At 42.2% G+C, this 22,112-nt stretch overlaps 1 protein-coding gene across 1 annotated transcript; it reads left to right on the top strand.

The window, feature by feature from the left end:
• The first annotated feature begins 2,061 nt into the window (after window positions 1-2,061).
• Window positions 2,062-8,898, top strand: LOC121535046 (MARVEL domain-containing protein 2). The gene is made up of 6 exons (XM_041841730.2): window positions 2,062-2,188; window positions 4,428-5,648; window positions 7,312-7,520; window positions 7,747-7,918; window positions 8,236-8,286; window positions 8,611-8,898. The coding sequence occupies exons 2-6, from the start codon at window positions 4,515-4,517 to the stop codon at window positions 8,725-8,727; spliced, it is 1,683 nt and encodes a 560-aa protein (XP_041697664.1). The 5' UTR covers window positions 2,062-2,188; window positions 4,428-4,514; the 3' UTR covers window positions 8,728-8,898.
• The last annotated feature ends 13,214 nt before the right edge of the window (window positions 8,899-22,112 follow it).

Here is a 22,112-nt window from a genome sequence, read left to right as displayed (position 1 = left end):
CTCCATCTGGCACAATCACTCCAACCAAGGCCAGAGATTCAGATCTATGATCATATCTCACCATTTTTCAATTTAGAACGTGTCCATCTACAGTAATAGCGAACATTTGCATCACTCGGCAGCCGTCTGGATTGGTGTTTTGTCATCCATTACATCAACCTCTACTCAGTGATCAAAGTCAGAGATACCAATGCCATTTAATAAACAGGGAAAGACACTTAGAGCAACAACATAATATCAGTTACAGAGAAACTTAATGTAAAGAACAGATCTGATTCTCTGTCATGTGGAATAGAGTTCCCATCTGTTCATTCTCTATCTATGTTACATTTCTATCTGCAATGCTATCAACATTGTTCTCAACTGAATAAGTGACCTTCACCTTGCACAAAAACACAACATCAACACAACAACAGCAGCTGACTAGAAGCTTAATGTACAGAACAGACAAGATCCTCTGCCATCTGGAAAAGAGATTCATATCTATTCTATGCATTCCATTTCTGTGTGTTCCCAACTGAACATGCCCCTGTGGTGTCAGCACAGAGGATAGCAGAGGACACGATTAGATGAGGTGGCTTGAGGCCGGTAAGACCGTGGGGGGATACAGTGCTCACTCAGGGGGTAGGAAGTTGAATGTGAGGGGGGTTGGGGCTATTCACTTCAGATGTCCTTGCCTTGAGGTTTCTCCCCATATAAATGTGCACATGTTACGAACGTCACGTTGCTTGCTTAGCGAGTACCACTTACCCGCAATAGTCGGCTCATACCTGGCTCGAACTCGGGACCTCTGCTTTGCTAACACACGCGACCGCCTTCCTTGACAACATTCCAATGGTTTGAGCCACCCAAAAGGTATTGGATGGCTCCATCCGCGACATTTCAAGCTAGCTGTATAGTTAGCTTAGGGTACGTTCTTAATACTGTACAATATTGTTGACCATGGAGGAAAAGCTAGCTGGATGATAAAACAATGTCATTGCGCAATGCACTCTCATATCCACACTCATGATAGTGTCAGTTGGAATGTCAGTGAGTGCAACATAATTGAATTGCTCTAAGTGCATTGTTGAGAGAAGACAATGATTATTTCTTGATATCATTAGGTTTTTAAATCTTATTTCATACGGAAACGCTGTGGAATGTAACATCAACCTCTGTGAGTGAGGATTGAATCAGATTGATTGATGGATGGCTTAATACAGGTAGAGCTGGCCATTGTTTTGACTAATGCTACAGTCATGGCAGATTCTGAAGAACATACACACAGAGGCAAGCATTAGGCCCAAATTCCTGTGGAAGCAAGATCTAGTTAGCTCAGCGTCAGCAGCTCCTAAATCATTCCAACCCTGGAGGGAAACACCTCACTACAGGTGAGGTGTTACTAGCTGCCGGTTTGGATCGAGGCACAGAGGGATTCAGGCCCGGCACTGAACCTGACAAAGCTGAAAGTGAGTAAAGACAGACCTGTAGTCCTGCCATGTCCAAATCAGACAGTGATAAATCAGGTCCAAAGCCTTTTTATACAGTATATGACTGAGGAAACAGAGGCAGGAGAGGCAGGAACATGGCTGCTGGGGGTTGTGCTCTCAGAACTGGAGTATGGTGCCCTCTAGTGCCAGACTTGGCTCTATTTATGATCATGGGATAAGCTATTTTGCAGATCTTAGAAAGTGGTTGTAATGTGATTAATACAGTAGGATTGATATCAAACTGGGGGGATGCCCTTGATTAATTTGTCGAATTTATTTTGTATTACCAGAGATAATCTTTTTCAGAATAAACGTAATTATTTCATAGGGAAATGTGAAGTCTGATCTCTTCCAAATCATATTCAAAACACCTGTTGAAGTAAAATACAGTGAGCATCTGAGAAGTTTGGGAAGTGTTCTCTCAGAGTTGTCTCTAGCTTTTGAATGTAAATATTTATACCCGCTCTCCCACAGAGATTAGCCTAGCGGTGCCAGCCAATCAGCAGCATCAACAGAGGGCTGTTCAGGTTTAATGTTTAAGCTCTGCTTCCCTCTCAGTTCGATCGCCTGCGATAACACAGCTGAGTCACCTGAGAGGGTCTGGCTGGGCCTGCTGTAGAGGCATCCATTTTGAGAATGGTTTCTGCCTCACAGCACTCAAACGTCTGCTAAACTCACAACTGGCCAGTGTGGAGTTTGCCCTTAGCAACAACAAGGTAAGCTGCCTACATTTTAAAGGATGTTTTTAACTTCCACATTACATTATATATATCCGATTTTTACCATAAAGAAAATCATCAAGGGATTTATTTAAGACTTTATTTGAAGGTTTTATGATGACAGATATAAGTTGATCATTTGTGTAGACGTTAAGTGTACGTTTATTGTGAAGGAGCCAAAGGTCAGTTTTAAGTCTCTTTTGTGTTGTGTGTTGAGTAGCTGACTGTAAAGATGCAGGGTTTGGACCAGAAAGCAATTTTGTGAGTGACTTTGACTGCACAATGTGATAAATGAGTTTTCCTCAAACTCCTGTGAGTGGCTATTGTATGCTGCTTTCCTAGCGCTCTAAAAAAACAAAAGTGTTTCACAAACATTCCACCATTTTCTTTCATTTTCTTTCTTAAGATCAAACATTCGTATGGAGCACTATTTACAGCTGACATATACAGTGGGGAAAAAAAGTATTTAGTCAGCCACCAATTGTGCAAGTTCTCCCACTTAAAAAGATGAGAGATGCCTGTAATTTTCATCATAGGTACACGTCAACTATGACAGACAAATTGAGAAAAAAAAATCCAGAAAATCACATTGTAGGATTTTTAATGAATTTATTTGCAAATTATGGTGGAAAATAAGTATTTGGTCACCTACAAACAAGCAAGATTTCTGGCTCTCACGGACCTGTAACTTCTTCTTTAAGAGGCTCCTCTCTCCTCCCCTCGTTTCCTGTATTAATGGCACCTGTTTGAACTTGTTATCAGTATAAAATACACCTGTCCACAACCTCAAACAGTCACACTCCAAACTCCACTATGGCCAAGACCAAAGAGCTGTCAAAGGACACCAGAAACAAAATTGTAGACCTGCACCAGGCTGGGAAGACTGAATCTGCAATAGGTAAGCAGCTTGGTTTGAATAAATCAACTGTGGGAGCAATTATTAGGAAATGGAAGACATACAACACCACTGATAATCTCCCTCGATCTGGGGCTCCGCGCAAGATCTCACCCCGTGGGGTCAAAATGATCACAAGAACGGTGAGCAAAAATCCCAGAACCACACGGGGGGACCTAGTGAATGACCTGCAGAGAGCTGGGACCAAAGTAACAAAGCCTACCATCAGTAACACACTACGCCGCCAGGGACTCAAATCCTGCTGTGTCCCCCTGCTTAAGCCAGTACATGTCCAGGCCCGTCTGAAGTTTGCTAGAGTGCATTTGGATGATCCAGAAGAGGATTGGGAGAATGTCATATGGTCAGATGAAACCAAAATATAACTTTTTTGGTAAAAACTCAACTCGTCGTGTTTAGAGGACAAAGAATGCTGAGTTGCATCCAAAGAACACCATACCTACTGTGAAGCATGGGGGGTGGAAACATCATGCTTTGGGGCTGTTTTTCTGCAAAGGGACCAGGACGACTGATCCGTGTAAAGGAAAGAATGAATGGGGCCATGTATCGTGAGATTTTGAGTGAAAACCTCCTTCCATCAGCAAGGGCATTGAAGATGAAACATGGCTGGGTCTTTCAGCATGACAATGATCCCAAACACACCGCCCGGGCAACGAAGGAGTGGCTTCGTAAGAAGCATTTCAAGGTCCTGGAGTGGCCTAGCCAGTCTCCAGATCTCAACCCCATAGAAAATCTTTGGAGGGAGTTGAAAATCCGTGTTGCCCAGCGACAGCCCCAAAACATCACTGCTCTAGAGGAGATCTGCATGGAGGAATGGGCCAAAATACCAGCAACAGTGTGTGAAAACCTTGTGAAGACTTACAGAAAACGTTTGACCTGTGTCATTGCCAACAAAGGGTATATAACAAAGTATTGAGAAACTTTTGTTATTGACCAAATACTTATTTTCCACCATCATATGCCAATAAATGCATTAAAAATCCTACAATGTGATTTTCTGGATTTTTTTTTCTCATTTTGTCTGTCATAGTTGACGTGTACCTATGATGAAAATTACAGGCCTCTCTCATCTTTTTAAGTGGGAGAACTTGCACAATTGGTGGCTGACTAAATACTTTTTTTCCCCACTGTATGAGTATCTGTGCTACATCATAAAGGGGAGTGAGTAGAAAATGTCATGTAGGATTAATTGGTCGAAATGTTTGTCAATATCAACCATTATTAAAAGCAAAAAAATACACAGCACACGTATTCAAAAATGCTAAATCCTTATTAAAATAGGCCTAACCCTGTTGTGTTTTTGCTCCTCTATGATTCACACAGTTCCTCTACAACAAGAAAATTAATATTTCTTCCATCCTCAATGATTAGCTAAACCCAGAGCCCCCTTACTGTATATCAGCCCATAGTATGAAAAACTGGAATAAGATATTCAAGAGAGGAGACCCGGAGAGTGTGGATGGGAACTCCTCTTTGAAGAAAAACTCCTTGAACAATGTCCCGCTAGAGCTAACACCTCAGAGGGCCTTAGAGGACGACCTTTCAGATGACGCAAACTCCACTGCCCACTCATCCAGCACTCCCCCATACGTACAAGGAGTGGGAGATGGTGGGGACGAGGGGACCCTTAAGGACAGGTTGAGAACTCTCCTCCCCCAATCATGGGGCAGTATTCTCCAGAAATGGAGCAAGGGTGATGCTGACTCTGACCTGGGCTCCACAGGGGTCAAGATTGTGCCCAATGGGACCAGGGTGAGTCCACCTGTCAGTCCCATACTGGAGAGGAGGTACTGGGACACTCAGGACTCACTGGGGACCTCCAGCAAGAGTTCTCATAGGCCATTGTTGAGGGACATTCCTATAGACAATGACCTACTCCATTATCTTCCAGAGGAATCAGAGCTGACCAGTATCCATCCAGCTGAGTACTATGCTGAGAAGGTGGAGGTCTACAAGCTGAAATACTCCTATATGAAATCCTGGCCTGGGTTATTGAGACTCCTGGCTGGGTTTGAGCTTCTCTTTGGGGGTATGGTCCTCGCCTGTGTCTGTGCCTCCATCCATAAGGACAGTGAGTGGTCGAACACCTATGGACTGTACAATGGTGCGTATAACAATGGATATGGCACATCGGGGTACTCCTATAATGGACCTATGACTCCATTCGTGCTAGCAGTGGTTGGGGTGGCGTGGATTGTAACCATCCTCCTACTGGTAATAGGGATGACTATGTACTACCGCACCATCCTCCTGGACTCACCCTGGTGGCCTCTCACTGAAGGCATCATCAACGTTGCCCTGTTCCTCCTCTACATGGCTGCTGGTATCGTGTACCTGAATGATCTCAACCGTGGGGGGTTGTGTTACATGACTATAGGTATTAACCCCATAATGTCCAGCCTGTGTCGGGTGGACGGGGGCCAGATGGCTGGCACGGCCTTCATCTTCATCAACATGCTGATGTACCTCATCAGCTTCCTGGTGTGTCTGAAGATGTGGAGGCACGAGGCCGCCCGCAGGGAGGTGGAGTTCTTTGAGAACCAGGTGGGTGGTTGGATTTTTTTTTAAATCCCAGTGCTCACTGATCCTCTATCATCTTTTGTGTATTTATTTTGTATACATTTTTTTTGTCATTTAGCAGACACTCATCTCACCATTCAAGTGAGGTAAATCTAGTGTATTAATCTAATGTCTAGTGTATTAATCTAATCTGACACTCTCTACGTTGCCCTTTCCTCTGACTGAGGTATGAAACTTATTACTGCAGGAACCTGACTCATGGTATTTCTATTGCCCATTGGCATCTGAAAGTTGTTGTGGGAATGGTGTCAGATCAAACAGTTCTTAGAGGTAATGGAAAGTACCATTATGACTGGGAATGAGCCAACAATGCCTAGGGTCTCAAAACAATGGCAGTGAAACTACTACTGATGTATAGTATGTAAGCATGGATCAATCAGCACTTAGAGGTCATGGAAAGTACCATTATGACTGGGAATGAGCCAACAATACATTGGGTCTCAAAACAGCAGCAGTGAAACTACTCATGTGGATACGTATGGGGACACCATTGTTTCATATAGCACTGCCGCTGGCTGTTACAGCCCAAGTTTATTACTGTTTGTAAATGGAGTCCAGCTTTATCAGTTCTAGCAGCAACCAACTAAAGGTAAAAAACAACAGAGTTAATGTATTTCATGCCAGATAAGCACAGGCGGAAGGCGAGGAGCAAAAACAGTGATTGCATCATTCAGCTGAGCTAATGTAGCCAAATAAGCTTAGTTTACCAACTGAAGACATATAGGAACATTATGATTCTCTACCATACGTTTTGCATATCTGGAGGGAGACCGTTAAAATGATTAATTTAGATAAAGCTGAACAATTGTCATACAGCTAAATGCATACATAACTTCACACAGTTGCAGTTACTGTAGAGTAGGGATGGGCAACTTTTTACTGTAGAGCAGGTGGGGGACACAAAAAGGGGGGCCGAAGTGGCTCGCGGGTCTGAGTACCCACATGTGCTGTTTACAGCTAGTTTCCTGCAATTCTACACATTTTGCCATAGGGTGGAGATCACAGGAGGCTGCTGAGGGGAGGACGGCTCATATTAATGACTGGAGCGGCGCAAATGGAATGGCATCAAACACATGGAAACCATGTATTTGATACCATTCCACTGATTCCGCTCCAGCCATTACCACGAGCCTGTTCTCCCCAATTAAGGTGCCACCAACCTCCTGTGGTGGAGATTTTATTTAGCAGTTTTTAATATGATATCTGAGTGAGAGTGACTATAGCAAAATCAATGGGTGTCCGCCGGTCAGTAATTCGACCATGATTCCTACAAGTTTAGTTTGCTGGCAAGACTAACTTACCAATCTTCTATTTTTTTTGCTGACATGGGCTAATTGAGCGACTGTCAGTCAGTGACATTACATAAGAAAAAAACTGCTGATGCACAACAACATTTCTAAATTGCACCTTGTGTATTGTACTATTCTAACTCTCAACTGTAAGTTGAGACCCCGACTGAATTCCTGCGGGCTGCCAGTTGCCCATCCCTACTATAGAGTGATCACTTACGAATGAGGCAGGTTTCTTTCACCCTTTCAGCACAAGTGTACATGTGTCATTGGATGCTCTGGTAGCCTATATACTTTGAGTTGCTGCATGATACCCTATGCTTCAACTTTGGCTTCAGGAGCATCTGAGGCCCATCCCTGTGCCCCAGATCAAATCTCCCAATCCCCAGACCAAGAGGATTGTGTTTGAGGATGAGATGGACAGCTCAGTGAGGGCAACCAAACTTCTCCACATCACAGACTTTCAGCAAGAGGAGCCAGGCAGCCGTAACAGAGCCAACCCCACAGGGTACGCCCAGAAGTCCAGAGTCATCGCAGACTATGTCATGTGAGTGAGAGGATCTATGCCTAATATCCTGATACAGATTTTGAGCAAGGATGTTAAGCTGAGGTGCATATGAAGAGACAGAATCAATGGTATTAGTGACTTTTAAAATGACATGGAGTGCTCGTATTTTGTTTAATTGTATTAGGCTAGGTGTAATAATGGTATGGTAGGTAATAATACATTAGCATTATCTAACATAGTCTTGTGTCTTGTCTTATTCCTAAAGGAAGTATCCAGAAATCTCCTCTTTGGAGGATAGGGAGAAATACAAAGCTGTCTTTAACGACCAGTATCAGGAGTACAAAGACCTTCACAAAGACATCAGTGACACCCTCATGAAGTTCAGAGAGCTGGATGCCATGATGGGTAAACTCCTCAAAGATGGCAATAGTCATGAGGTGAGTGATTTCATCTACCACTTTAAATCTGGGCCTGAGCCTTGATGGTGATTTCGATATCTCACTATGATAAGATACACCACAATACTTTCCTCTATCTGGAAGTGTAACTACACTTGAACTCAATATAATGAGCATTTTTGTAATCTCATTGTCACAGTCACTGATCAATAAGAGGTACATTACATTCCATGTACTGCACAAAGGCTTCCACTAAAAATAGCATGTGTCATCTGCATGATACTATTTTTAAACATAAATATCTGTCATCCTTTTAACCAATTGAATTGTGGGTGTTTGTTCTGTCCATCATGTAGGAGCAGAAGAGAATCCAGCGGATTTTGAAGAAGTACGAGCAAAAAAAGACTGTAAGTGATCGACAGAGGTCCCTAACATTCCTCTCACATTTCCTCGCTCATGCTGAAACAATTCCAAAATCATTCAGCAATCATTTTAACATTTAACTGAGATTTATTAGAATTGTTACTGTTGTGTAAACACCCAGGTAATATTATATTTTTTCAATAAAGCTGCACATTCATGTAAATAATATTGCTACCACTTTGAAATGGGGCCTCTGGAAATTCTAATTTACCACATCTACATTACAAAAAAATCTGGGGCTATGTGGGAAAGAGGTGGAGTGATGGAGCTGCAGTCGACACGATGTGTGTTTCTGTGTGACTTCACAGGACCCTGCCTTCCTGGAGAAGAAGGAACGATGTGACAATCTGAAAGCTAAATTAAACCACATCAAGAACAGGATCCGCAATTTCGACCAAGACACCATGGCAAAGGGTAGGACGTGAAGAAACAGCACGTACACTGAGGGAACAAAGGGGCCATTATTATTCTGTTCCTGTCACGTCTTTTATTGTCTTCTCTGTGAGTTTATGTCTGCACTAATTGTGTTTTTGGTGTGTTACTTATGTAGGTTTCAGTAAATATCTGTACAAATCAGTAAACTGTGTGTTGTTACACTATAGCCTACAACAGTTTTTGTACTACTGTAAAGATTACTTTCCCAGGAATATTGTGTGTGAGTTTCAGTCATGAAGTTAATGAACTCATTAACGGAGCGCAATTCTATACATACCTTTGGACTTTTGTGGACAATGCTAACGCGATAAATTCCCATTGTATCGACTAACATTGCATTTACACTTGTAGGCCTACAGGGCAATAGTTTTTCATATGAAATTTAAAATATGAAATGCTAAAAAGGGCAGTCGAGTACCAACAATCAATTTGAAGCTCTAATACAGTAAGCTAATGACATGCCCCAGCTAGCACATTTGGTTCCTTGGAAGTTGTGGCAATGTATGTTTTTGGTTTCACATTGGCTGTGGGAACGAAGCCATACATTTCCTGACCAGTAAAACTGAAGGTTTTTTAAAAAGCTCTGAGAACAGAAGTGACAATTTCGCCTGTTCTGGGAACGTTTAGTTTTAGGTTGCAGGGAGGTTCTGAGAACGTTTTACCCTGGTTCCTTGAATGTTTTCCTAGGAGGTTTTATTAACGCTCTGATAATGGAAATTATAGGTTAATTGGAGGGTTTTAATTAACTTCCTTAAAACTTTCACTGAATGTTTCAATAAGACTTTGAATAACACTGCTAGCTTATTTTGGGTTAACCTTTTTTTAACTCCAAGCACAGATAGGACACATGGAAAGGCATTAATCGTGCAAACACATTTCTTTTTTATTGTGACACAGCATCAATGAGATTCAAACCTATAATCAATCCATGGAATAAGTCCACTGCGCCACCAGGATGGAGATAGCATGCCATGGTTTTTTACGCATACAAGGCTGTTCCTTTTAGTCTATTCAAAGGGACCCCATTTCAAAGGAAACAAGCACTCATTAAGATCAGGTGTGGCCAATTAGTGGGGACGGCCAACAGACCTGAACACACTTAACAAGATAGAGGATAGAGAGTTTTGTTGATACTGAGAACAGAATGTATATGTTTTTAAATAACATTCTTAGAACGTTCACTGAACGTTACAACATTTTTATTGTGGTTTTTTATGGAACGTTTTCTTAACGTTCTCTGAACAATTTGAGAACATAACTTCAAATAGAACCATGTGGAAACCTGTAGAAAATGTTATGCTGAAGTACTGAAATTCTCACAGAGGAACGTTGTTTCTTAACGTTCTTGGAACAATTTGAGAACATGACTTTAAATAGAACCATGAGGACACCTGTAGGAAACATTATGCTGAAGTACTAAAATCCCACAGAAGAACATTTTTTCTTAATATTCTCTGAACTATTTGAGAATATTCCCAATGTCAAACCAGTTGGAGAATGTTCCTAGAACATTACCAACATTTAAATTAAATGTAACAATTTTTTAAATTTTAGGAAAGGTTCTGTTAAAGTAATAAGTATTCTGTTCATTTGTAGCTCAGTTGGTAGAGCATGGGTAGTGGGTTCAATTCCCGGGACCACCCATATGTAAAATATATGTACGCATTAGTGTAAGTCACTTAGGATAAATGCATCTGCTAAATGGCTTATATTATTAATGAAATATCAAGAAAATAACGTTTGTCAAGTTCCTTAAATGTGCTGAGAATGCTCCAAAGCCAAGCAACTATCCTGCACCATTCACAGAAAGTTGTGGGAGGTTGTATGCAAAATAACTATAGGACAACCAAGCTCTAAGAAACATATGGTTCTCAGAACGTTATGTGCTAGCTGGGGAAAGAAGAATGGATGTATAAACATTTATTTGAGCAACTTTCTTTTTTGTTGTTAATAAAAATCTATTAATGTCAAGAGTTATGCAGCTAGCCTATACAGCAGGTGCAAATTACAACATCTTCCAGAAGTGTCATATCTCTCCTCCACCTTTCCATATATCTCCACATTTTGAAGGAGCGAGCGATCGTTTTGGAGCATTCACAAGAGAAGGTAGGGTGCACATTCTTGTAGTTACGGCTTGTAACGCCAATATGTGATGACTCCAAAGTTGCTAACGGAAAACGCTGCATTATATTTTTCAACTAACCTAGTCTTGGCAATACTTTCTTAATTCTCAATTCAGGGAAAAAAGTGTATCTTATAAATGTCCGTGTCCAGTTGCAGGGGGTTCTACAAAAAATCCATTAAATCCATGTTTTGTACCGCGTGAGGATGTTCCTCGCCATCATCCTCGCATCATCCTCGCACATGACACAATTTGCATTTCCGAGCATTTTTGCAGGAACTAGTCATTTCTATGTGACGCGACCTCGGCCATGTGGATTGAATGTTTTTCGGGACTATTCCCTGATTTTTGGAGTACCACCTCTAACTGCACACAGACATTTATAAGACACAAGTTTATTCTAAATCAAGAAACAAAGGAAGTATCGGCAAGTTTAAAGGTCAGCTGAAAATGTCCTGATTATGGCTAAATAGCAGCCTATGCACATCCTCAAGACAGCTCTGCTGCTGAGGTTTGTGTTTACATGGTTAACGATTTTGATAGTTTGAGGAGATGTATATGCGTAAGGAATAGATGATAGCTTCGGAATGTATATTCAAAGTGAGAATACCTGTAATGTTAAACTTTGAAAATAAATTCTTAACTTAGAAAATTTTACAATGTGATAATGCAAGAAGAAACATGGCATTACAGATATTTCAGGTAAGTGAACGTTATCAGTTTGCACAACAATTTTTTTTGCTTGGTGATACAGAATTTGGAATGTAATTTAATAACTCCACCTGTAGGAGGTCACGTGATGCAGCGAAGCTAGGAAGAAGCGTGACTGAGACCTCCCGATAAATCTTTAACAAACTTATCCTAAAACCTCATAACTTCACCCATACTGATTACCACTGTAGCCAAGAGTGGTGATATGCCCACGAGACAAAACAAAGACAAGGGAAGCACCGAAACGATGGAGAAAGAACCTCTTGAGGGAGCGTGCAATTGGCAAGCTGACTGCAGGAATTTCCACCAGAGCTGTTGCCAGAGAATTTAATGTTAATTTCTCTACCATAAGCCACCTCCAACGTCGTTTTAGAGTATTTGGCAGTACGTCCAACCGGCCTTACAACTGCAGACCATGTGTAACCACGCCATCCCAGGACCTCCACATTCGGCTTCTTCACCTGCGGGATCGTCTGAGGAGGGGGGGTGCTGATGAGTATTTCTGTCTGTAATAAAGCCCTTTTGTGGGGAAAAACTCATTCTGATTGGCTGGGCCTAGCTCCCCAGTAGGTGGGCCTGGCTTCAAAGTGGGTTATTTATTTAAATTGACGGATTTCCTTTTATGAACTGTAACTCAGTAAAATATTTTAAATTGTATATTTTAGCTATATTTTAAAGACTAGCTAGTTACTGAATATTCAACAGTTTATGTCAAACTACTTTGTTCCCCTGCCTGTTTATTGGTGACTGAAAGTTGGCAAGAAAAATGCCCCTCCTAATTTCACTGCAAATAGGCTGTGTTGTTTTCATATAATTAGGCTTGTGCACATTTACATGTGTGTTTCATTACCTGGAGCAGGTTGAGAGCTTCAAGTTCCTTGGTGTCCACATCACCAACAAACTATCATGGTCCAAACACACCAAGACAGTCGTGAAGAGGGCACGACAACGCCTATTCCCCCTCAGGAGACTGAAAATATTTGGCATGGGTCCTCAGATCCTCAGATCCCCAAGCTTCCTGCCATCCAGGACCTCTATACCAGGCGGTGTCAGAGGAAGGCCCTAAAAATTGTCAAAGACTCCAGCCACCCTGGTCATAGACTGTTCTCTCTGCTACCGCACGGCAAGCGGTACCGGAGCGCCAAGTCTAGGTCCAAAAGGCTTCTTAACAGCTTCTACCCCCAAGCCATAAGACTCCTACCCGGACTATTTGCATTGTGTCCCCCCCCACCCCTTTTACGCTGCTGCTACTCTCTGTTTACTATCTATGCATAGTCACTTTAACTATACCTACATGTACATATTTCCGCAATTACCTCGACTAACCTGTGCCCCCGCACATTGACTCTGTACCGGTACCCCCTGTATATAGCCTCGCTACTGTTATTTTTACTGTTATTTTACTGCTTTAATTTTTGTACTTATCTATTGTTTACTTAACACTTATTTCTCTTAAAACTGCATTGTTGGTTAGGTCTTGTAAGTAAGCATTTCACTGTAAGGTCTACACCTGTTGTATTTGCCGCATGTGACAAATACAATTTGATTTGATTTAGTTAGCTAAGTTACTGACTGACTAAGCTAATTCTTATTCATGTTTTTGTTGCATTTCAGGTGGAGTGGCATTGCTGACAGGCCAGCATGTTGATAGGCCAGGGCCCATATTCACAAAGAATCTGAGAGTAGGAGTATTGATTTTAGGATCAGTTTTGCCTTCACACTGAGTACAATTACATTGACAAGGGGGAGGTTATTCTTGATCACAATCCCTACTCTGAGACAGTTTGTGAATATGGGCCCTGGAAGAAAGCTGTTACCCAATACTTTGCACAGTAGTTGCTACACCACAGAACCCTCGAGGAGGGGTAGGCAACCATGTTCCTGGAGTGCTGCAGGGGTGCGTTCAGTTCGTTTGAACGTTTTACATGTTGCGGAACGGTTTGTACTGAATGACACATTTTCCCAAAACGTTCTTGAACAGACTTTGAGCTACGTTTGCTCCGTTCAGTGGGTGTGCCGGGGTGTGGCTTGAAGCAACGAGTGACGTATTTTAAGGTGCATTTTGAACCCACAACCCAATACTTCCCTGTTTTTCAACTGGTCGTTCAGTACAGCACCGCTTCCGTTCAATTGAACGTTCTATCACTGAGCTAATGGATCAGTTCAGTAATTGCCTAAATTCAACACACCTGGTCTTCCAGATCGGTTGAATCAAAAACATGGAGAACTCCAGGACCAGGGTTGCCTACCCCTATTAGTCAATGCTAATTAACTGAATATTGTATGTGAATTTCCATATATCAATGACACTAACAAAATAATTGAATTGTTCAACATGTGCAGTAAAACTTAACACGGCTTTGGCGATGAAAGGTACATAATGCATTGTCATCAGGCCACTGCATGCTGTGACATGGGCCTGTATGGTGACACATCTTCAAGCTGCCTGACTGAATACTGGGGCCTTCAGTGGTACCGGAAGGAAGGGCCTTACCTGGGAGCACAGCAACACTCTTTCTCTCTCTGTCTCACAGCCATTCTGTCAACCACAGGAGGTTGGTAGCACCTTAATGGGGGAGTAATGGCTGGAGTGGAATAGGTGCAATGGTATCAAATATATCAAACACATGGTTTCCATGTGTTTGATGCCATTCCATTCGCTCTGTTCCAGCCATTATTATGAGCCGTTCTCCCCTCTGCAGCCTCCACTGCTGTCAACACGTATTGTATGTTACCACTCAAATTCATACAAACTGCTACGGACACAATCACTGACTTCTACTCACTTTGTCTACTTGTTCCATTCAATTTTGTCTGGGATATACAGTATATTTTAGTTGATACACCTGTGTGATGTGTCTGATATACATGAATAAAACTGTAATCACCCTGAACATGAGACTTGCATTTCTCCGAATCCTTTTGAATTATAAGATAAGTGTTGTCTTTGTCTTTGTTACCACAGAAGTTAGTAAAAGTTTGTGTGAAGACCAACGTGACAAACATGCTATGAAAAAGTTATTATTTTGTAATAAAGAAAATATATATTTTAATGAGTTGTTTATGCAAAGCTTTATTGCATTTGGTAATCTCCAAAATGTGGCCTTTGAAAGCCTTGATAGTTGCATCCTTCCTCAGGGAACTGTCTGCAGATAGCTGACAACAGGGTGGCAGGTTTTTTGATGTGCTGCTCTCAAGATCCATAGCGCAGCAGACTCACCTGAGGATAGAGAGATGGACACCAGGGCCGGATTAAGAAATCATAGGCACCAGGGCATTGTTTTTATTTATAGGTCCACTTGTAGAATCTATGCCAAGGTGCATTGAAGCTGTTCTGGCAGCTCGTGGTGGCCCAACACCCTTTTAAGACACTGTATGTTGGTGTTTCCTATATGAGCTTGTAATCAAATGTAATCCACAGTTTATTTTATTTTATATTATTGATCCTCTGTGGCTAAATTATGCTCTCGGGTGTATTTTGAACATTGAAAGTGGGCTCCTGTGGTTGGATATTGTTTTTAAATATATAATAATAATAATAATAATAATAATAATAACGTAATAGTTTGTTGGTTTGTTTTTTGCCTCTTGGGCCCAGCCCCTGACTCACACAATTGACAAGTCAGTTATTATGCAGTTTATTGTATTTTATTAATCAATTACCCAATCAAGGCAGGGCCCCCAGTTACCCACTTGGGCCCCCTACCTCCTCTCCTGTGAATTTATAGCTAGATGGTGGCCTCGCGCCTAGCTCTTAGGAAACTTTGCAGTATTTTGTTTTTTTATGTATTATTTTTACATTATTAGCACAGAAAGTGTTTTGCATCATTACATACAGCCGGGAAAAACTATTGGATATCAGAGTGGCGGTAACTCACCAGCATTACGACCAGGAATACGACTTTCCCAAAGCAGATCCTTTGTTTGCTCTCCCCAGGGCAACTGAACTGATTCCAGCGGCTGACCCAAAACATCGCCGGCGGAGGAGAGGCACTCGGAGTGGCCTGCTGGTTCGACTTAGGAGGTGCGCACACCACTCACCGCTTCCAAGTATTCTACTCGCTAATGTTACGTTTCTGGTTAACAAGCTCGATGAACTACAGGCAAGGATTTCTTTCCAGAGAGACATCAAGGCCTGTAACAAACTCTGTTTCACGGAAACATGGCTCTCTCGGGATATTCTGTCGGAATCGGTCCAGCCAGATGGGATCTCAGTACATCACACAGACAGGAATAAATATCTCTCCAGGAAGAAGAAGGGCGGAGGTGTGTGTTTCATGATTTACGACTCATGGTGTACTTGTAGTAACATACAGGAACTCGAGTCCTTCTCTTCACCCGACCTAGAATATCTCACAATCAAATGCAGACCGTATTATCTACTCAAGCCGATACTACGACGGCCCTCAAAGAACTTCACTGGACCTTATGCAAACTGGAAACCACATATCCTGAGGCTGCATGTATTGTAGCCGGGGATTTTAACAAAGCAAATTTGAGGACTAGCCTGCCGAAGCTCTATCAACATATTGACTGTTGTACTCGCGCTGCTAAAATCCTCGACCATTGCTATTCGAACTTCCGGCAAATCTGACCACGACTCCATTTTGCTTCTCTCTTCCTATAGGCAGACACTCAAACAGGAAGTACCTGTGCTAAGGACTATTCAACGCTGATCTGACCAATCGGAATCCACGCTTCAAGATTGTTTTGATCACGCGGACTAGGATATGTTCCGGGTAGCTTCCGAAAATAATTTAGACATATACACTGAAACGGTGACTGAGTTTATAAGGATGTGTATAGGTGATGTTGTGCCCATTATGACTATTAAAACCTACCCTAACCAGAAACCGTGGATAGATGGCAGCATTCGCGCAAATCTGAAAGCGCGAACCACCGCATTCAACCATGGCAAGGTGACTGGGAATATGGCAGAATACAAACAGTGTAGCTACTCACTCCGCAAGGCAATTAAACTGGCAAAACATCAGTATAGAGACAAAGTGGAGTCGCAATTCAACGGCTCAGACACAACATATGTGGCAGGGTCTACAGACAATCACGGACTACAAAAGGAAAACCAGCCACGTCGCTGACACCGACGTCTCGCTTCCAGACAAGCTAAACACCTTCTTCGCCCGCTTTGAGAATAACACAGTGCCACTGATGAGGCCCACTACCAAGGATTGTGGCCTCTCCTTCTCCATGGCCGACGTGATTAAGACATTTAAGCATGTTAACCCCCGCAAGGCTGCCGGCCCAGACGGCATCCCTAGCCACGTCCTCAGCGCATGCGCAGACCAGCTGGCTGGTGTGTTTATGGACATATTCAATATCTCTCTTTCCCAGTCTGCTGTTCCCACATGCTTCAAGATATCCACCATTGTTCCTGTACCCAAGAAAGCAAAGGTAACTGAACAAAATGACTATCGCCCTGTAGCACTTACCTCTGTCATCATGAAGTGCTTTGAGAGACTAGTCAAGGATCATATCACCTCTACCTTACCTGTCACCCTAGACCCACTTCAATTTGCTTACCACCCCAATAGATCCACAGATGATGCAATCGCCATCACACTGCACACTGCCCTATCCCATCTGGACAAGAGGAATACCTATGTAAGAATGCTGTTCATTGACTATAGCTCAGCATTCAACACCATAGTACCCTCCAAGCTCATCATTAAGCTCGAGGCCCTGGGTCTGAACCCAGCCCTGTGCAACTGGGTCCTGGACTTCCTGACGGGCCGCCCCCAGGTGGTGAAGGTAGGAAACAACATCTCCACTTCGCTGACCCTCAACACTGGGGCCCCACAAGGGTGCGTGCTCAGCCCCCTACTGTACTCCCTGTTCAGCCATGACTGCGTGGCCAAGCACGCCTCCAACTCAATCATCAAGTTTGCAGACGACACAACAGTAGTAGGCTTGATTACCAACAATGACAAGACCGCCTACAGGGAGGAGGTGAGGGCTCTGCGAGTGTGGTGCCAGGAAAATAACCTCTCACTCAACATCAACAAAACAAAGTAGATGATCGTGGACTTCAGGAAACAGCAGAGGGTGCACCCCCTATCCACATCGACGGGACCACAGTGGAGAAGGTGGAAAGCTTCAAGTTCCTTGGCGTACACATCACCGACAAACTGAAATGGTCCACACACGCAGACAGTGTGGTGAAGAAGGCGCAACAGAGCCTCTTCAACCTCAGGAGGCTGAATAAATTTGTCTTAGCACCTAAAACCCTCACAAACTTTTACAGATGCACAATTGAGAGCATCCTGTCGGGCTGTATCACCGCCTGGTATGGCAACTGCACCGCCCACAACTGCAGGGCTCTCCAGAGGGTGGTGCAGTCTGCCGAACGCATTAACGGGGGCAAACTACCCGCCCTCCAAGACACATACAGCACCCGATGTCACAGGAAGGCCAAAAAGATCATCAAGGACATCAACCACCCGAGCCACTGCCTGTTCACACCGCTATCATCCAGAAGGCGAGGTCAGTACAGGTGCATCAAAGCTGGGACCGAGAGAATGAAAAACAGCTTCTATCTCAAGGCCATCAGACTGTTAAATAGCCATCACTAGCACATTAGAGGCTACTGCTGCCTATTGAAATCACTGGCCACTTTAAGAAATGGAACACTAGTCACTATAATAATGTTTACATATCTTGCACCACTCATCTCATATGTATATACTGTATTCTATTCTATAATATTCTACTGTATCTTAGTCAATGCCGCTCTGTCATTGCTTGTCCATATATGTATATATTTTTAAATCCCATGCCTCACTAGTTTTGTGTATATTGGGTATATGTTGTGAAATTGTTAGATATTACTTGTTAGATATTACTGCACTGTCGGAGCTAGAAGCACAAGCATTTCGCTACACCCGCTATAACATCTGCTAAACACGTGTATGTGACAAATACAATTTAATTAGATTTGATTTGATTTAGCTAAGCTATTATTTATACTATGCTCCACGTCTCATCTCACAAAAAATTGCTAAGGCGAAAAGCAAATTCCACCATTGTGGCTAATCTGTATTGTGGCTAGCTTCACATAGGTGACTTATTCCACCATGACATCATTCTCCTCCTTATTTGACTGTAGTTAGCTAGCTGCCAGCTTAGACGCATGTGATTGTTGAGACCTAATGTTGCAAGCAAACTGCTTCAAAGATGGATGATGTCGAGAATTATCCTAGGTAGCTACCTAGGTAAATGACAACCCTATAAATTAAGGATTCACTCTATTGCTTAATAAGTGATCTAGCTAACATGAGCTAGCCAACATGCATTGCTTCTGACACATGCCACGGTCCTGCTTCCTTCACATCTGACAGATATTTAGCTACAGTAGCTAGCTAGATAATAATGGTTTATGAAAATTTCAGTTTAGTTCATTATCTAGCTAGCTAAGTGTAAAACTGAGTCTGGCTGTAAAACTTTATCAGTTGTAGCCAAGCTAGCTACCTTGATACTCACTCAGTAATGTTAGCTTACCATGATTTTCTGGCCAATCCCAGTCGACTCCTTGCCTACTCCCGTCTCTTGGTCTTCTAGGTTCAAAACTATATGGCTGTAGTCTGGTGCCTTATTGTCAAAAGCAAACACAGCCACCTGGTGCAGCCAGACAGTCAATGGCTCAGTGTTCCAAAACTGCTCACAAGTCAAGCAAGGACAATGTTCCATTTGTTCTTTTTGTGTGTTTTTATGCTGCGCATGCGGCACAGCAGCATATTATTGATTTGATCTGCAATTTCCACACCAAAAAAAGGTGACATATCATATTGATACATATCTACACTACCGGTCAAAAGTTTTAGAACACCTACTCATTCAAGGCTTTTTCTTTATTTTTACTATTTTCTACATTGTAGAATAATAGTGACGACATCAAAACTATGAAATAACACATATGGAATCATGTAGTAACCAAAAAAGTGTTAAACAAATCAAAATATATTTTATATTTGAAATTCTTCAAATAGCCACCCTTTGCCTTGATGACAGCTTTGCACACTCTCTCAACCAGCTTCATGAGGTAGTCCCCTGGAATGCATTTCAGTTAACAGGTGTGCCTTCTTAAAAGTTAATTTGTGGAATTTCTTTCCTTCTTAATGCGTTTGAATTAGACTTGCTTGGGCCAAGAAACATGAGCAATGGACCGGTGGAAATGTGTCCTTTGGTCTAGAGCAGGGTTCTTCAATTCCGGTCCTGGAGGGCCGAAACACCTCTGTTTTTCATCCTCTCCTTCTAATCAGGGGCTAATTCAGACCTGGGACACCAGGTGAGTGCAATTAACTACCAGGTAGAAATAAAAAACAGAAGTGTTTCGGCCCTCCAGGACCGGAATTGAAGAACCCTGGTCTAGAGTCTAAATTTGAGATTTTTGGTTCCAACCACTGTGTCTTTGTGAGACGCGTTGTGGGTGAACAGATGATCTCTGCATGTGTATTTCCCACCGTAAGGCATGGAGGAGGAGGTGTTATGGTGTGGGGGTGCTTTGCTGGTTACCACAGCATTCTTCAGCGATACGCCATCCAATCTGGTTTGGGCTTAGTGGGACTATCATTTGTTTTTCAATAGGACAATGACCCAACACACCTCCAGGCTGTGTAAGGGCTATTTTCCCAAGAAGGATAGTGATGGAGTGCTGCATCAGATGACCTGGCCTCCACAATCCCCCGACCTCAACCCAATTGACATGGTTTGGGATGAGTCGGACCGCAGAGTGAAGAGTAAGTCCCCTGTAGCTCAGTTGGTAGAGCATGGTGCTTGCAATGCCAGGGTTGTGGGTTCGTTTCCCACGGGTGGCCAGTATGAAAATGTATGCACTCACTAACTGTAAGTCGCTCTGGATAAGAGCGTCTGCTAAATGACTAAAATGTAAATGAAGGAAAAGCAGCCAACTAGTGCTCAGCATATGTGGGAACTTCTTCAAGACTGTTGGAAAAGCATGCCAGGTGAAGCTGGTTGAGAGAATGCCAAGTGTGCAAAGCTGTCATCAAGGCAAAGTTGGATATTTGAAGAATCTCAAATATAAAATATATTTTGATTTGTTTAACACTTTTTTGGTTACTACATGATTCCATATATGTTATTTCATAGTTTTGATGGCTTCACAATTATTGTACAATGTAGAAAATAGTTTTAAAAAAAACATGCATTTGCTTGACACCCCCTCATTTTCATATGGAGGAAGAAATACATAAATAAATAAATGAAAAAATAATATAAATGAATAAAATGAAAGAAAGTGGAATTAATTATTTAAATAATTATATATCTATTTATGTGTGCATTCATTTATCCATTTATTTATGTATCTATTTACAGTATGTGTGCAAAGTCATTGTAGCATATAATTTCACTTCCCCTGTGAAAACCATGAGCATGGTCTGGCTTGGCTTTGCTGTACCGTGCCCATACAATGTAGAAAAACGCCTCTCTATCCCAAATCGTTCAACATTGAAGATTACAATAGATGGCGAAGTCAAATTACTGGTTTCCCCCATCCATCTGTGGTGAAGTTTTTCCTAAATGCTTATGACAAATCCATCTCCACAACCAGCCATAGCCTAGCCAGTTGGCTAATCTTTTGAATATGGTGTAGTTAAAAAAAACAGCAACAACAGATAACAAGGTTAGCAAGATAGCTAGCTAAGTAGCTAGGTAAGGTTAGCATGCTAGCTAGCTAGATAAGGTGTGCATGCTAGCTAGCTACACTGACAGCTGGCAGTGCCCTATTTGGGGTTTTTTCTCCACTCCACGTGAAAATCACCACGACATTCCTACACCCAATTCGAGAATATGTATTAGGAGCATACACCATTCTTCGGAGGTGGAACCTAAACGAGTATTTCCGACAGGAAATACCTCAAAATAGAGGCGGCAACTTCCTCTGGAGGGTGCCTTTAACCATTTACAGGATTGAACCATTTACAGGATATAACCATTTAAAAGCTTCCTCTTGTTACTTTTCTTTATAGGCCTGCAGTTTGTTAGTTGGGCAAATTATTATTGTGTTTTTAATGTGGTCTGTAGACCTATTTTTTTGTATTTTATGCAAAACAATTATAATTAGTTTTCACTAATAGTAATAATTTAACACAGGATATGGACAGTGTCCATCGAATATAGCAGTAACGTGTATTTTGGGTGACTGAAGCCTTGAACTTGCTTGCTTTGATGTGTGTCAGTCTTTCATGAGTCTGCCCAGTTCCACTCTTGAATTATTTACTGTATCCTGCCTGTCAGAGAGAGAACACAGCTGTGTTTGTTTGTGTGTGCTTGTGTGTGTGTACACGCATGCGTGTGTATGTATGTGTGTGTGCGCAAGTGTAGGACTATACATAGTCATTCAGGTTAGAGTGGTGACAGGGGTAACCGTAAGGGCACAGACACTATCATCATTCATTACATTGCTTATGTCATAGCTTTACCTGTATACTCATCACATGGTCTGTGGACAGGACACATGACACCTGGACGACAAGTAAGCAGCTGAGAGGTAGAGAACACAGTGGA

The sequence above is a fragment of the Coregonus clupeaformis genome, chromosome 21 (genome assembly GCF_020615455.1).
Source record: "Coregonus clupeaformis isolate EN_2021a chromosome 21, ASM2061545v1, whole genome shotgun sequence".
In the NCBI taxonomy this organism is placed as follows: Eukaryota; Metazoa; Chordata; class Actinopteri; order Salmoniformes; family Salmonidae; genus Coregonus; species Coregonus clupeaformis.
Note: the sequence above shows the minus strand (reverse complement) of the source record. Positions and strands in the feature narration are given on the sequence as shown.

Coding starts and splice junctions, on each gene's coding strand:
- LOC121535046 (XM_041841730.2), top strand. CDS start 4,515: ATGAAAAACTGGAATAAGATATTCAAGAGAGGAGACCCGGAGAGTGTG. Junction 5,649..7,311: donor TGGAGTTCTTTGAGAACCAG/GTGGGTGGTTGG, acceptor CTTTGGCTTCAG/GAGCATCTGAGGCCCATCCC. Junction 8,287..8,610: donor AGTACGAGCAAAAAAAGACT/GTAAGTGATCGA, acceptor GTGACTTCACAG/GACCCTGCCTTCCTGGAGAA.